We start from the raw sequence: 17006 nt of genomic DNA, 5'->3' as shown, positions 1-17006 counted from the left end.
TAGGTCCCTTGACATGTATACCAAATTTGGTGAACTTTCACCACTGGGGGCGCTCATTGCGCTGTAGCAGTTGCAGGAGAGGTGTTTACAATCATGAGGCACCAGGAGTATGTTGTTTTGGTTGCCTTAAACACACATGACTTGTGGACCACTGGGGGCGCTCATTGCACTGTAGCAGTTGCAGGAGAGGTGTTTACAATCATGAGGCACCAGGAGTATGTTGTTTTGGTTGCCTTAAACACACATTACTTGTGGGGAATGGGTAGGCAGTCGGGAGCAAGTGTTGTAGCGTTACATACAGACTAATAGATGTCTAACAGAAGACAATCCTATGTAGCTATAGCTTGGTGACTGATGAGGTAAATACATTAATTTGGTTGGGAAGCCATGGCATAAAATGTTCTGTCCATGACAACATCTCAGCGCACCGTGTACTCTGTGTCCAATTCTGTGCTTTGTCACCATTGTGGGAGTAATGTCTCTTGCCAAAGAAGCTGTGGAAGGTATTTCGCGGGGACGCATGCCCCCGCCCCCCTTGGCCTCTGGCGCGAGGGCCCGTCGAGGCCGCTTGCGGCTTTAATTATTCTTCCGTCTTCTTTATTTTTCTCCGCTGTTGGGCCATTTTCGGGGCACTTGCCATGGGCGAAAACGCACGAAATTTGGCACCAGTTCCGAGAATTGCCACCGCTACTCAGAACCAAAAGCCCAAACTTGGCCGGGGCTCAGGGCCTCTATAGCGCCCCCTAAGTCGTTGTGATTTTGGTCTCCCGCATTAAGGTGCCTGGTTGCCATGTCGTTTGTAGTAGTGGCATGCCATTTGGTACGCATATGTATCTCACTAAGCCGGACAAAAATGTAATGCCAATGCATTAGCCACGCCCAACAGGAAGTGAGGTAATTTCACTTTTGTGCGAAATGCATGGCCACGAAGACAGCGCAACTCCTCCTAGACCGTTCATAGGAATGTCACCAAAATTGATAGACATCATCTAGAGACATGGCTGACAAAAGTTACTAAATAACTTTCACGTAGCATAAACCGTTCAGAAGTTATACGTCAATCAATTTTCGATGCGAAATTTTACATGCTTAAAAATTCATAACAAATCTTCTAGTTGCTCAAAACTGCTCATACTTCACACACACATCAGTCATTGGGCTTCTGACATGTCACCCAATTTCTGTGATATTTCGCCACTGGGGGCGCTATTTTTGGGCAAAAAATCCAATCTTTCCTCAAATTTGGTCAAACTTCACGGCCACCCTCTTACTACCTCCCATGTCATGTATACCACATTTTGGGTATTTTCGTCCATGGGGGGCGCTGTTTTTGGCCGACGCAATTGCTCCAAAACGGGTTTTTGGTAAATTATTCCATAATGCTTTCCCTTCACACCACTACCTTGTGATAGTACGTTGCTGTTGTAGACACTTATTTTTCCACCTCATAATCGCTCATGTTCAGCATAGCGCCACCTACTGACATGGGAAAAACCTAAAAATTTATTCTTCAAAAATCTATATCTCATCTTCTATTTACTCAATTGTCATCAAACTTCATACGCAAACTCTTCATAGCTCACCTGACATATACGCCAAATTTTGTGCACTTTTGCCTCTGGGGGTGCTGGTTATGGCAAAAATGATATTGCAGCTTCTGATTTGTCAAACTTGGCAAGCAAACTCTTTACAAGACCCTTTTTGGGGCGCTTGCCATGGTCGACAACGCACGAAATTTGGCTCCTTTTTCTTACACTGCCACCGCTACTGAGAACCAGAAGCCCAGATCCAGGCGGGCCTCAGGGCCTCTTTAGCGCCCCCTAAGTCGTTGTGATTTTGGCCTCCCGCATAACGGTGCCTGGTTGCCATGTCGTTTGTAGTAGTTGCATGCCATTTGGTACGCATATGTATCTCACTAAGCCGGACAAAAATGTAATGCCAATGCATTAGCCACGCCCAACAGGAAGTGAGGTAATTTCACTTTTGTGCGAAATGCATGGCCACGAAGACGGCGCAACTCCTCCTAGGCCGTTCATAGGAATGTCACCAAAATTGATAGACATCATCTACAGACATGGCTGACAAAAGTTCCTAAATGCGTTTCACGTGGGATAAGCCGTTCAGAAGTTATACGTCAATCAATTTTCAATGCAAAATTTTACATGCTTAAAAATTCATAACAATTCTTCTAATTGCTCAAAACTGCTCATACTTCACACACAAATCACTCATTGGGCTTCTGACATGCTACCCAAATTCTGTGATATTTCGCCACTGGGGGCGCTATTTTTGGGCAAAAAATCCAATCTTTCCTCAAATTTGGTCAAACTTCACGGCCACCCTCTTACTACCTCCCATGTCATGTATACCCCATTTTGGGAATTTTCGTCCATGGGGGGCGCTGTTTTTGGCCGACGCAATTGCTCCAAAACGGGTTTTTGGTAAATAATTCCATAATGCTTTTCCTTCACACCACTACCTTGTGATAGTACGTTGCTGTTGTAGACACTTATTTTTCCAACTCATAATCGCTCATGTACAGCATAGCGCCACCTACTGACATGGGAAAAACCAAAACATTTTTTCTTCAAAAATCAATATCTCATCTTCTACTTACTCAATCTTGATCAAACTTGACACGCACACTCTTAACAGGTCACCTGACATATCTCCCAAATTTTGTAAACTTTTGCCACTGGGGGCGCTGTTTTCAGGCAACATTTTATATCTCGGCTTCTGATTGGTCAAACTTGATCAAACTTGACACAACAACTCTTCATAGGTCCCTTGAAATGTATACCAAATTTGGTGAACTTTCACCACTGGGGGCGCTCATTGCGCTGTATCAGTTGCAGGAGAGGTGTTTACAATCATGAGGCACCAGGAGTATGCTGTTTTGGTTGCCTTAAACAAACATGACTTGTGGGGAATGGGTAGGCAGTCGGGAGCAAGTGTTGTAGCGTTACATACAGACTAATGGATGTCTAACAGAAGACAATCCTATGTAGCTATAGCTTGGTGACTGATGAGGTAAATACATTAATTTGGTTGGGAAGCCATGGCATAAAATTTTCTGTCCATGACAACATCTCAGCGCACCGTGTACTCTGTGTCCGATTCTGTGCTTTGTCGCCATTGTGGGAGTAATGTCTCTTGCCGAAGAAGCTGTGGAAGGTATTTCGCGGGGACGCATGCCCCCGCCCCCCTTGGCCGCTGGCGCGAGGGCCCGTCGAGGCCGCTTGCGGCTTTAATTATTCTTCCGTCTTCTTCTTCTTCTTCTTCTTCTTCTTTATTTTTCTCCGCTGTTGGGCCATTTTCGGGGCGCTTGCCATGGGCGAAAACGCACGAAATTTGGCACCAGTTCCGAGAATTGCCACCGCTACTCAGAACCAGAAGCCCAAACTTGGCCGGGGCTCAGGGCCTCTATAGCGCCCCCTAAGTCGTTGTGATTTTGGCCTCCCGCATAAAGGTGCCTGGGTGCCAGGTAGTTTGTCGTAGTGGCATGCCATTTGGTACGCATATGTATCTCACTAAGCCGGACAAAAATGTAATGCCAATGCATTAGCCACGCCCAATAGGAAGTGAGGTAATTTCACTTTTGTGCGAAATGCATGGACACGAAGACGGCGCAACTCCTCCTAGACCGTTCATAGGAATGTCACCAAAATTGATACACATCATCTACAGACATGGCTGACAAAAGTTACTAAATACGTTTCACGTAGGATATACCGTTCAGAAGTTATACGTCAATCAATTTTCGATGCAAAATTTTACATGCTTAAAAATTCATAACAAATCTTCTGATTGCTCAAAACTGCTCATACTTCACACGCAAATCACTCATTGGGCATCTGACATGTTACCCAATTTCTGTGATATTTCGCCACTGGGGGCGCTATTTTTGGGCAAAAATTCCAATCTTTCCTCAAATTTGGTCAAACTTCACGGCCACCCTCTTACTCCCTCCCATGTCATGTATACCACGTTTTGGAAATTTTCGTCCATGGGGGGCGCTGTTTTTGGCCGATGCAATTGCTCCAAAACGGGTTTTTGGTAAATAATTCCATAATGCTTTTCCTTCACACCACTACCTTGTGATAGTACGTTGCTGTTGTAGACACTTATTTTTCCAGCTCATAATCGCTCATGTACAGCATAGCGCCACCTACTGACATGGGAAAAACCAAAAAATTTATTCTTCAAAAATCTATATCTCATCTTATATTTTCTCAATTGTCATCAAACTTCATACCCAAACTCTTCATAGCTCACCTGACATGTACGCCAAATTTTGTGCACTTTCGCCCCTGGGGGTGCTGGTTATGGCAAAAATGATATTGCAGCTTCTGATTTGTCAAATTTGGCAAGCAAACTCTTTACAAGACCCTTATTGGGGCGCTTGCCATGGTCGACAACGCACGAAATTTGGCTCCTTTTTCTTAGACTGCCTCCGCTACTGAGAGCCAGAAGCCCAGATCCAGGCGGGCCTCAGGGCCTCTTTAGCGCCCCCTAAGTCGTTGTGATTTTGGCCTCCCACATAAAGGTGCCTGGGTGCCATGTAGTTTGTAGTAGTGGCATGCCATTTGGTACGCATATGTATCTCACTAAGCCGGACAAAAATGTAATGCCAATGCTTTAGCCACGCCCAACAGGAAGTGAGGTAATTTCACTTTTGTGCGAAATGCATGGCCACGAAGACGGCGCAACTCCTCCTAGGCCGTTCATAGGAATGTCACCAAAATTGATAGACATCATCTACAGACATGGCTGACAAAAGTTCCTAAATACGTTTCACGTAGGATTAGCCGTTCAGAAGTTTTACGTCAATCAATTTTCAATGCAACATTTTACATGCTTAAAAATTCATAACAAATCTTCTAATTGCTCAAAACTGCTCATACTTCACACGCAAATCCCTCATTGGGCTTCTGACATGCTACCCAATTTCTGTGATATTTCGCCACTGGGGGCGCTATTTTTGGGCAAAACTTCCAATCTTTCCTCAAATTTGGTCAAACTTCACGGCCACCCTCTTACTACATCCCATGTCATGTATACCACATTTTGGGAATTTTCGTCCATGTGGGGCGCTGTTTTTGGCCAACGCAATTGCTCCAAAACGGGTTTTTGGTAAATAATTCCATAATGCTTTTCCTTCACACCACTACCTTGTGATAGTACGTTGCTGTTGTAGACACTTATTTTTCCAACTCATAATCGCTCATGTACAGCATAGCGCCACCTACTGACATGGGAAAAACCAAAACATTTATTCTTCAAAAATCAATATCTCATCTTCTATTTACTCAATCTTGATCAAACTTGATACGCAGACTCTTAACAGGTCACCTGACATTTCTCCCAAATTTTGTGAACTTTTGCCACTGGGGGCGCTGTTTTCAGGCAACAATTTATATCTCAGCTTCTGATTGGTCAAACTTGATCAAACTTGACACAACAACTCTTCATAGGTCCCTTGACATGTATACCAAATTTGGTGAACTTTCACCACTGGGGGCGCTAATTGCGCTGTAGCAGTTGCAGGAGAGGTGTTTACAATCATGAGGCACCAGGAGTATGTTGTTTTGGTTGCCTTAAACACACATGATTTGTGGGGGATGGGTAGGCAGTCGGGAGCAAGTGTTGTAGCGTTACATACAGACTAATAGATGTCTAACAGAAGACAATCCTATGTAGCTATAGCTTGGTGACTGATGAGGTAAATACATTAATTTGGTTGGGAAGCCATGGCATAAAATGTTCTGTCCATGACAACATCTCAGCGCACCGTGTACTCTGTGTCCAATTCTGTGCTTTGTCGCCATTGTGGGAGTAATGTCTCTTGCCGAAGAAGCTGTGGAAGGTATTTCGCGGGGACGCATGCCCCCGCCACCCTTGGCCGCTGGCGCGAGGGCCCGTCGAGGCCGCTTGCGGCTTTAATTAGGGCCCGAGCCCTATGGGCGAAGGCCCTATTGTTCTTGTAAGAGTTCACTATTATTATTCTTCCGTCTTCTTCTTCTTCTTCTTCTTCTTCTTCCGTCTTCTTCTTCTTCTTTATTTTTCTCCGCTGTTGGGCCATTTTCGGGGCGCTTGCCATGGGCGAAAACGCACGAAATTTGGCACCAGTTCCGAGAATTGCCACCGCTACTCAGAACCAGAAGCCCAAACTTGGCCGGGGCTCAGGGCCTCCATAGCGCCCCCTAAGTCGTTGTGATTTTGGCCTCCCGCATTAAGGTGCCTGGTTGCCATATAGTTTGTAGTAGTGGCATGCAATTTGGTACGCGTATGTATCTCACTAAGCCGGACAAAAATGTAATGCCAATGCATTAGCCACGCCCGACAGGAAGTGAGGTAATTTCTCTTTTGTGCGAAATGCATGGCCACGAAGACGGCGCAACTCCTCCTAGACCGTTCATAGGAATGTCACCAAAATTGATACACATCATCTACAGACATGGCTGACAAAAGTTACTAAATACGTTTCATGTAGGATAAAGCGTTCAGAAGTTATGCATCAATCAATTTTCGATGCAAAATTTTACATGCTTAAAAATTCATAACAAATCTTCTGATTGCTCAAAACTGCTCATACTTCACATGCAAATCACTCATTGGGCTTCTGACATGTTACCCAATTTCTGTGATGTTTCGCCACTGGGGGCGCTATTTTTGGGCAAAAATTCCAATCTTTCCTCAATTTTGGTCAAACTTCACGGCCACCCTCTTACTACCTCCCATGTCATGTATACCACGTTTTGGAAATTTTCGTCCATGGGGGGCGCTGTTTTTGTCCGACGCAATTGCTCCAAAACGTGTTTTTGGTAAATAATTCCATAATGCTTTTCCTTCACACCACTTCCTCGTGATAGTACGTTGCTGTTGTAGACACTTATTTTTCCAACTCATAATCGTTCATGTACAGCATAGCGCCACCTACTGACATGGGAAAAACCAAAAAATTTATTCTTCAAAAATCTATATCTCATCTTCTATTTACTCAATTGTCATCAAACTTCATACGCAAACTCTTCATACCTCCCCTGACATATACGCCAAATTTTGTGCACTTTCGCCACTGGGGGCGCTATTTTTGGGCAAAAAATCCAATCTTTCCTCAAATTTGTTCACACTTCACAGCCACCCTTTTTCTACCTCCCATGTCATGTATTCCACATTTTGGGAATTTTCGTCCATGGGGGGCACTGTTTTTGGCCGATGCAATTGCTCCATTACGGGTTTTTGGTAAATAATTCCATAATGCTTTCCCTTCACACCACTACCTTGTGAAAGTACGTTGCTGTTGTAGAAACTTATTTTTCCAACTCATAATCGCTCATGTACAGCATAGCGCCACCTACTGACATGGGAAAAACCAAAAAATTTATTCTTCAAAAATCTATATCTCATCTTCTATTTACTCAATTGTCATCAAACTTCATACGCAAACTCTTCATAGCTCACCTGACATATACGCCAAATTTTGTGCACTTTCGCCCCTGGGGGTGCTGGTTATGGCAAACCCTATTGTTACCATGTGTCCAATTCTGTGCTTTGTCGCCATTGTGGGAGTAATGTCTCTTGCCGAAGAAGCTGTGGAAGTTATTTCGCGGGGACGCATGCCCCCGCCCCCCTTGGCCGCTGGCGCGAGGGCCCGTCGAGGCCGCTTGCGGCTTTAATTATTATTCTTCCCTCTTCTTCTTCTTCTTCTTCTTCTTTATTTTTCTCCGCTGTTGGGCCATTTTCGGGGCGCTTGCCATGGGCGAAAACGCACCAAATTTGGCACCAGTTCCGAGAATTGCCACCGCTACTCAGAACCAAAAGCCCAAACTTGGCCGGGGCTCAGGGCCTCTATAGCGCCCCCTAAGTCGTTGTGATTTTGGCCTCCCGCTTTAAGGTGCCTGGGTGCCGTGTAGTTTGTAGTAGTGGCATGCCATTTGGTACGCATATGTAGCTCACTAAGCCGGACAAAAATGTAATGCCAATGCATTAGCCACGCCCAACAGGAAGTGAGGTAATTTCACTTTTCTGCGAAATGCATGGCCACGAAGACGGCGCAACTCCTCCTAGACCGTTCATAGGAATGTCACCAAAATTGATACACATCATCTACAGACATGGCTGACAAAAGTTACTAAATACGTTTCACGTAGGATAAACCGTTCAGAAGTTATATGTCAATCAATTTTCGATGCAAAATTTTACATGCTTAAAAATTCATAACAAATCTTCTGATTGCTCAAAACTGCTCATACTTCACACGCAAATCACTCATTGGGCTTCTGACATGTTACCCAATTTCTGTGATATTTCGCCACTGGGGGCGCTATTTTTCGGCAAAAAATCCAGTCTTTCCTCAAATTTGGTCAAACTTCACGGCCACCCTCTTACTACCTCCCATGTCATGTATACCACGTTTTGGGTATTTTCGTCCATGGGGGGCGCTGTTTTTGGCCGACGCAATTGCTCCAAAACGGGTTTTTGGTAAATAATTCCATTATGCTTTTCCTTCACACCACTACCTTGTGATAGTACGTTGCTGTTGTAGACACTTACTTTTCCAACTCATAATTGCTCATGTACAGCATAGCGCCACCTACTGACATGGGAAAAACCAAAAAATTTATTCTTCAAAAATCTATATCTCATCTTCTATTTACTCAATTGTCATCAAACTTCATACGCAAACTCTTCATAGCTCTCCTGACATGTACGCCAAATTTTGTGCACTTTCGCCCCTGGGGGTGCTGGTTATGGCAAAAAAGATATTGCAGCTTCTGATTTGTCAAACTTGGCAAGCAAACTGTTTACAAGACCCTTATTGGGGCGCTTGCCATGGTCGACAACGCACGAAATTTGGCTCCTTTTTCATAGACTGCCACCGCTACTGAGAACCAGAAGCCCAGATCCAGGCGGGCCTCAGGGCCTCTATAGCGCCCCCTAAGTCGTTGTGATTTTGGCCTCCCGCATTAAGGTGCCTGGTTGCCATGTAGTTTGTAGTAGTGGCATGCCATTTGGTACCCATATGTATCTCACTAAGCGGGACAAAAATGTAATGCCAATGCATTAGCCACGCCCAACAGGACGTGAGGTAATTTCACTTTTGTGCGAAATGCATGGCCACGAAGACGGCGCAACTCCTCCTAGGCCGTTCATGGGAATGTCACCAAAATTGATAGCTATCATCTACAGACATGGCTCACAAAAGTTTCTGAATTCGTTTCATGTAGGATAAACCGTTCAGAAGTTATACGTCAATCAATTTTCAATGCAAAATTTTACATCCTTAAAAATTCATAACAAATCTTCTAATTGCTCAAAACTGCTCATACTTCACAGGCAAATCATTCATTGGGCTTCTGACATGTTACCCAATTTCTGTGATATTTCGCCACTGGGGGCGCTATTTTTCGGCAAAAAATCCAATCTTTCCTCAAATTTGGTCAAACTTCACGGCCACCCTCTTACTACCTCCCATGTCATGTATACCACATTTTGGGAATTTTCGTCCATGGGGGGCGCTGTTTTTGGCCGACGCAATTGCTCCAAAACGGGTTTTGGGTAAATAGTTCCATAATGCTTTTCCTTCACACCACTACCTTGTGATAGTACGTTGCTGTTGTAGACACTTATTTTTCCAACTCATAATCGCTCATGTACAGCATAGCGCCACCTACTGACATGGGAAAAACCAAAAAATTTATTCTTCAAAAATCAATATCTCATCTTCGATTTACTCAATCTTGATCAAACTTGATACGCACACTCTTAACAGGTCACCTGACATATGTGCCAAATTTTGTGAACTTTTGCCACTGGGGGCGCTGTTTTCAGGCAACAATTTATATCTCGGCTTCTGATTGGTCAAACTTGATCAAACTTGACACAACAACTCTTCATAGGCCCCTTGACATGTATACCAAATTTGGTGAACTTTCACCACTGGGGGCGCTCATTGCGCTGTAGCAGTTGCAGGACAGGTGTTTACAATCATGAGGCACCAGGAGTATGTTGTTTTGGTTGCCTTAAACACACATGACTTGTGGGGGATGGGTAGGCAGTCGGGAGCAAGTGTTGTAGCGTTACATACAGACTAATAGATGTCTAACAGAAGACAATCCTATGTAGCTATAGCTTGGTGACTGATGAGGTAAATACATTAATTTGGTTGGGAAGCCATGGCATAAAATGTTCTGTCCATGACAACATCTCAGCGCACCGTGTACTCTGTGTCCATTTCTGTGCTTTGTCGCCATTGTGGGAGTAATGTCTCTTGACGAAGAAGCTGTGGAAGGTCTTTCGCGGGGACGCATGCCCCCGCCCCCCTTGGCCGCTGGCGCGAGGGCCCGTCGAGGCCGCTTGCGGCTTTAATTTGTTTATACTGCTTATTTCATGTTTACCTGTTATACCTCAAATGCCCTTGACTGTTTGTTTATTTGCACCAATTTACATGTGTGTATGTGTGTATATGTATGTACCGTATATATGAGTGTTTAGTCTACGTCTAGTCCTTATCTAGAGTGTTTATACTGTTTATATTGTTTGAGTGTTTAGTCTGTCTAGTTCTTATCTAGTGTTTATACTGTTTATATTGTTTGTTTGAGTGTTTAGTCTATGTCTAGTTCTTATCTAGAGTGTTTATACTGTTTATATTGTTTGTTTGTTTGTTTTTTCAATTATTCTATTTTTATTTTTATTTATTGCATTGCCTGTTTGCACCGTGGGTCAGAGAGGACTGAAATTTCATCTGTGCTGTATGTCGAGCATGTATAGCATATTTGACAATAAAGTTGACTTGACTTGACTTGAAATTAGGGTGGTGCAAAAATGAGTACACCCCACAACAAAAACTACTACATCTAGTACTTTGTATGCCTGCATGATTTTTAATGACAGCACCAAGTCTTCTAGGCATGGAATGAACAAGTTGGCGACATTTTGTAACATCAATCTTTTTCCATTCTTCAACAATGACCTCTTTTAGTGACTGGATGCTGGATGGAGAATGATGTTCAACTTGTCTCTTCAGAATTCCCCAAAGAAAATAATTTCTTTACACCACAAAGGTGAAGGCTACAAGAAGATCAGCAAAGCTTTACTTATCAGTCAGAATACTGTAGCAAAAGTGGTACAAAAATTTAAGAAAGATGGAACTGCAACCATCTCACAGAGACGTCCAGGTCGTCCACGGAAGTTAACACCTCGACAGGAGCGTCTTCTGATGAGAAGGGTTGAAGAAAATCGGCATGCAAGTTCACTGCAGTTATCTAAAGAAGTAGAAAGCCAAACTGGGGTGACTATTTCCCATGACACAATAAGGCGTACACTGCAGAGGAATGGCATGCATGGATGCCGTCCACGAAAGAAGCCTCTCCTAAAGCCCAGGCACAAAAAAGCCCGCCTAGAGTTTGCCAGGGCCCATGCTGACAAAGATGAAAACTACTGGGACTCTATACTCTGGAGTGATGAGACCAAGATAAATGTTTTTGGAACCGATGGCTTCAAAACTGTATGGCATCACAAAGGTGAAGAATACAAAGAAAAATGCATGGTGCCTACAGTGAAACATGGTGGTGGCAGTGTCCTTATGTAGGGCTGCATGAGTGCTGCTGGTGTCGGGGAGCTGCATTTCATTGATGGCATCATTAATTCACAGACGTATTGCTCTATACTGAAAGAGAAGATGCTACCATCACTCCATGCCCTTGGTCGTCGTGCACGTTTCCAACATGACAATGATCCTAAACACACATCTAAGGCCACTGTTGGATTTCTGAAGAAAAACAGGGTGAAAGTGATTCAGTGGCCAAGTATGTCTCCTGATCTGAACCCAATCGAACACCTACGGGGAATTTTGAAGAGACAAGTTGAGCATCACTCTCCATCCAGCATCCAGTCACTAAAAGAGGTCATTGTTGAAGAATGGAAAAAGATTGATGCTGCAAAATGTTGCCAACTTGTTCATTCCATGCCTAGAAGACTTGGTGCTGTCATTAAAAATCATGGAGGCCATACAAAGTACTAGATGTAGTAGTTTTTGTTGTGGGGTGTACTCATTTTTGCACCACCCTAATTTGAGTAAAACTGAAAAATGTGTAATCTAAGTTTATATTATTAACATTACTTTAACGTTATAAGTTAAACAGATGTTATATTAAACTTTGTCTTTCCAACATTTTGGAAATTGTTTGTGTTCATTGAGATATTGTTTAAAATGTTACTTTTCAAAGGGGGTGTACTCATTTACGCTGAGCACTATATATATATATATATATATATATATATATATATATATAGAGAGAGAGAGAGAGAGAGAGAGAGAGAGAGAGATTACTTTACAACTCAAAGGTATTTTTGAGGTAACTGTGTGATTTAGACATGCAGTTTGCACAATGGTAATCATTACCTATACAGATCTGCTTACCCATACACTACATTAGCCTTGTGGCTCCAGACTTTGGATACCAGAGTTGTCTTCTTGATAGGTTTACAATTAACTTTTAATATAGAATACTGTGCAACATTTTGCCATCTCTCTTTACCCAGTGGAATCCCTTGTAGGCAAGCCCTGACACATTACTGAACCTTCTGTCTATTATTTCAGCTCCCTAATGACAACTCCTCAGATACAGATGATCTCCTTGACAACACAGAGGAGCCATCCCAGCATAATCATCTATTGGGATATGAGGGATCTCCCAGCTCAGTTGCACTGAGTTGCTCCAAAATGGCATTCCCAAAGCTGAACAGGTTTGAGTGAATGTGTTTTTATGTCCTTGCATGTCATCATTTCTTCCTTTTCATTTATGGCTACTTTTCTTCTCGCAATATATTACATAACATCGCATTGCACTTCTGTCACTCCAGTCAAATACAGGAACCTGAGGCTACAATGAGCACAAGCTCACAAAAACTGGACAGTTGAGGATTTGAAAAAATGTTGCCTGGTCTTTCTCTAATCTTTAGTTTTAGTGACCCGTGCCCACTGTAGCATCTGTTCCATTCCTGTAGTGGAACATTTGGGTTTGAAATAAAAAAAAGAATGAGATGTTAAATCAGAATTTCAGCTGTTATTTCCTGTATTAACATTGAGATGCGTTAAACATCTAGAACATGGTCTTTTGTTTGAACCCACCCATTTTTCAAGTGATCAAAAATCTTGGAATGTGTGACTGACTGGTGTTTCTTGTTGCCCAGGTGTGCCCTGTTAGATTGAATGTTTAAACAAATAATAGCTCTGAATGTCTACTCTTAGCAGGGGCGTGTTTAGCCTATTTTTGGGGGTGCTCAAGCACCCCCAAAAACGAGCTCAGCACCCCCTAGCTCAGCACCCTCAAAAACACTGCTTTTGGACGTAATTTTCAGAAATAAGTGCCCTTGCGCACTGCGCAATGAATGTGTGCGCGGGCGTGTGTGTGTTCTTGAATTCGCCTGTTACGTGATAGTTCTATGACCAGTAAAATACCTCTCCTCCTTGCGTCCCCTCTGATTGGGTTGCCTGTCCGCGTGAGTGCTTGCTACGACATGGTGTTTTTTTTAACTGGATTCCACGCCGATGAGGAACTCGAAGTAGCACCTGAGTATTACTGGCATAGCGAGATGTGAAGGTACGGACTGGAGTTACAATTGTTAAACACAACACAATAATATGCATAATGCAATACTGATGTTCCCTGGTCTATGAACAGAATGATAAAAACAACATTTATCATCCATATCGAGATACTTTTGTGCAGAGCTGTACAAGTGCTACGGTGCTAGACCACCGTGTGTTAGTCAGTTTTATTTAATGTAACATAGCGTTTACATTTGCTTATCATTCACAAATCCAAACCCTGGTCATTGTCTGGGGGGACAGTGAGTGTGGTTTGGATATAGCCTACATTTTCAAAAGAACACTACCAAAATATAACAAATATAACAAAAAATATAAACTAATGTCTAAATTGACTGTAGGTGTGAATGGTTGTCTGTGTCTATGTGTCAGCCCTGTGATGACCTGGCGACTTGTCCAGGGTGTACCCCGCCTTTCGCCCGTAGTCAGCTGGGATAGGCTCCAGCTTGTCTGCGACCCTGTAGAACAGGATAAAGCGGCTAGAGATAATGAGATGAGAATGAGATAAACTAATGTAAACTAATGTAAAATCATAATAATACACACTATTATTACACAATAACACATTAACAATTACCACTGTTCAAAATGAATAGCTCCAACATTACAAATGCAGTAGTAGGTCTTTAGTTAAAAATATAACGTAAATATTTGTGTCAGTGGTTGTAAATGTGTAGATATCATAGTTTATTGGGTCAGCTTCTGTTAAAACATTGCATAAGTCTAGTCTTATCTTCTTGTCTAGTTAAGTCTAGTCTAAATGGGGAATAAACGTGGAAACACTGTCGTTCAAGCCAGGTGCCTCTGTCAGCTCTGGGGACTAAGCACCCCCAAAGATCAGATGCTAGAATCGCCCCTGACTCTTAGTTTGAGCACTGGGTTTTGACTATGAAGACTGCATTTGTTATTAAAAAGGATAAACCAACATGAAGAACAGAGCTGTCAATGGGAGAAAAGCAAGCCCTTTTGAAGCTAAGATAAGAGGGGAAAATCAATCAGAGCCATTGTGCATGCATTGGGCATAGTTAATACAACAATTTGGAATGTTCTGAAAAAGAAAAAACCCTCTGGTGTGCTTACAACTAAACATTGAACAGGTCAACCAAGGAAAACAACAGCAGTTGATGACAGAAACATTGTCAGAGCTATGAAGAAAAACAAAAGCAACAGTTAGTTACTGTACATTGACAACAACCTCCACAGGGCAGGGATGAAGGTTTCAAAGAAGCCTTTGAGAGTAGAAATATCAAGGCCAAACTACAACATGCAATCCACTCATCAGCAGTAAGAACTAGAAGGCCAGATTGAAATTTGCAAAGAAATACAGAGATGAACTACAAAAGTTCTGGAACCAAGATTAAACTCTACCAAAGTGAAAAAAGGCTAAAATGTGGAGAAAGAAAGGATTTGCTCATGATCCAAAACACACAAGCTCATCGTTCAAGCACGGTGGAGGTAGTGCCATGACTTGGGCTTGCACGGCTAACCTTTATTGATAATATAACTCATGATGGTATGGATGAAATTAATTCAGAAGTCTTTGGAAAGATTCTGTCTTCACATTTACAGAGAAATGCATCCAATCTAATTGGGAGCAACTTCATCATACAGCAAGACAGTGACCCAAAACACACTGCCAACACAGCAAAGGATCGGGGAAGAAGTGGAAGGTTAAAGACTGGTCAAGTTGATCACCAGACCTTAACCCAGTTGAACAGCATTTCACATCCTGAAGAGGAGACTGAAGGGAGAAATCCCCAAAACAAACAACAACTGAAATACATTGCAGTACAAGCCTGGAAAAGCATCACAAAAAAAGAATGCAACAGTTTGATGATGTTACTGAGTCACTGGCTTGATGCAGTTATTGTAAGCAAGGGATGCTCAAATATTAAGTGGTCATTCATTAATTCATTGTCTATAACAGTGTTATTTTACAGTGTCTTGCAAAAGTATTCATTCTCCTTGGCGTTTGTCCTATTTTGTCGCATTACAAACTGGAATTAAAATGGATTTTGGGGGGGTTAGCACCATTTGATTTACACAACATGCCTACCACTTTAAAGGTGAAAATTGTTGTTTTAATTGTGACACAAACAATAATTTGAAAAAACAGAAATCTGCAGTGTGCATAAGTATTCACCCCCTTTCGTATGAAACCCCTAAATAAGAACTGGTCCAACCAATTCACTTCATAAGTCACATAATTAGTTGATTAAGATCCACTTGTGTGCAATCAAAGTGTCACATGATCCGTCACATGATGTCTGTATAAATCAACCTGTTCTGGAAGGACCCTGACTCTGCAACACTACTAAGCAAGCAACATGAAAACCAAGGAGCCTCCAAACAGGTCAGAGACAAAGTTGTGGAGAAGTATAGATCAGGGTTGGGTCATAAAAAATATCCCAAACTTTGAATATCTCAGGGAGCACCATTAAATCCATTATAGCAAAAGGGAAAGAATATGGCACCACTACAAACCTGATGAGAGAAGGCCACCCACCAAAACTCACAGACCGGGCAAGGAGGGCATTAATCAGAGACGTAACAAAGACACCAAAGATAACACTGAAGGAGCTGCAGAGATGGGAGTATCTGTCCACGGAAACACTTTAAGCCATACACTCCACAGAGCGGGGCTTTACGAAAGAGTGGCCAGAAAAAAAGTCATTGCTTAAGAAAACACATTTGGAGTTTGCCCAACAGCATGTGGCAGACTCCCCAAACACATGGAAGAAGATTCTCTGGTCCAATGAGACTAAAATTGAACTTTTTGGCCATCATGAGCAATGCCATGTGTGGCGCAAACCCAACACCTTGAGAACACCATTCCTGCAGTGAAGCATGGTGGTGGCAGCATCATGCAGTGGGGATGTTTTTCATCTGCAGGGACAGGAAAGCTGGTCAGGGCTGAAGGAAACATGGATGTCATGAAATACAGGGCAATTATGGAGGAAAACCTGTTTGAGTCAGCCAGAGGTTTGAGACAGGGACGAAGGTTTACATTCCGGCAGGAAAATGACTCTAAACATACTGCTAAAGCTACACTGAAGTGGTTTAAAGGGAAACATTTAAATGTCTTGGAATGGCCTAGTCAAAGCCCAGACCTCGATCCAATTGAGAATCTGTGGCATAACTTGAAGATTGCTGTACACCAATGCAACCCATTTAACTTGAAGGAGTTGGAGCAGTTTTACCTTAAGGAATGGGCAAAAATCCCAGTGGCTAGATGTGCTAAGTTAATAGATACATACCCCAAGAGACTTGCAGCTGTAATTGCAGCAAAAGGTGGCTCTACAAAGTATTGACTTTGGGGGGTGAATATCTATGCACACTCCAGATTTCTGTTTTTTTCAACTTAATTATTGTTTGTGTCACAATAACACAA

At 42.7% G+C, this 17006-nt stretch overlaps 1 protein-coding gene across 1 annotated transcript in view; it reads left to right on the top strand.

Moving 5' to 3' along the window:
• Window positions 1-17006, top strand: part of spata6l (spermatogenesis associated 6-like) — a 94331-nt gene that overhangs the window by 75973 nt on the left and 1352 nt on the right. Inside the window, 1 exon segment of the mRNA XM_060919384.1 lies at window positions 12605-12750. Coding sequence (XP_060775367.1) covers window positions 12605-12750 — 146 coding nt within the window.

The sequence above is a fragment of the Neoarius graeffei genome, chromosome 1 (genome assembly GCF_027579695.1).
Source record: "Neoarius graeffei isolate fNeoGra1 chromosome 1, fNeoGra1.pri, whole genome shotgun sequence".
NCBI classification, from domain to species: Eukaryota; Metazoa; Chordata; class Actinopteri; order Siluriformes; family Ariidae; genus Neoarius; species Neoarius graeffei.
Note: the sequence above shows the minus strand (reverse complement) of the source record. Positions and strands in the feature narration are given on the sequence as shown.